Here is a 244-nt window from a genome sequence, read left to right on the forward strand (position 1 = left end):
CCCCGCCCCGCCCCGCCCCTCAGGAGCGGGGCAGCGGAAGCGGGCGGCGCGCGGCACCGGAAGCCGCTCTGCCTTTCCGGTGCGGGCGGCGTGCTCGGTCCGGCCAGCGGCAGCCTCCGCCGCCATGAGCGTCCCGGCTTTTATCGACATCACGGAGGAGGATCAGGTCAGCGGCCGGGGCTCGGCAGGGGGAGCGGGTCGCGGGGGTGTCGGCGGCAGAGCGAGGGGGCCGGGTCCCGGCCCT

General features: G+C 78.3%; 1 protein-coding gene across 2 annotated transcripts in view; it reads left to right on the forward strand.

Annotated features, from left to right (window-relative positions):
* Positions 1 to 67: 67 nt before the first annotated feature.
* The window catches only part of EIF3M (eukaryotic translation initiation factor 3, subunit M), a 17,300-nt gene continuing 17,123 nt past the window's right edge, over positions 68 to 244 (forward strand). For both annotated transcript variants that reach the window (XM_010563753.1, XM_010563752.1), the window contains exon 1: positions 68 to 166. In XM_010563753.1, the coding sequence (XP_010562055.1) occupies positions 125 to 166 (42 nt within the window). In that variant the 5' untranslated portion in view covers positions 68 to 124. The remainder of the gene's footprint in view (positions 167 to 244) is intronic.

The sequence above is a fragment of the Haliaeetus leucocephalus genome, unplaced genomic scaffold, assembly GCF_000737465.1.
Source record: "Haliaeetus leucocephalus isolate CR32 unplaced genomic scaffold, Haliaeetus_leucocephalus-4.0 Scaffold173, whole genome shotgun sequence".
Classification (NCBI taxonomy): domain Eukaryota; kingdom Metazoa; phylum Chordata; class Aves; order Accipitriformes; family Accipitridae; genus Haliaeetus; species Haliaeetus leucocephalus.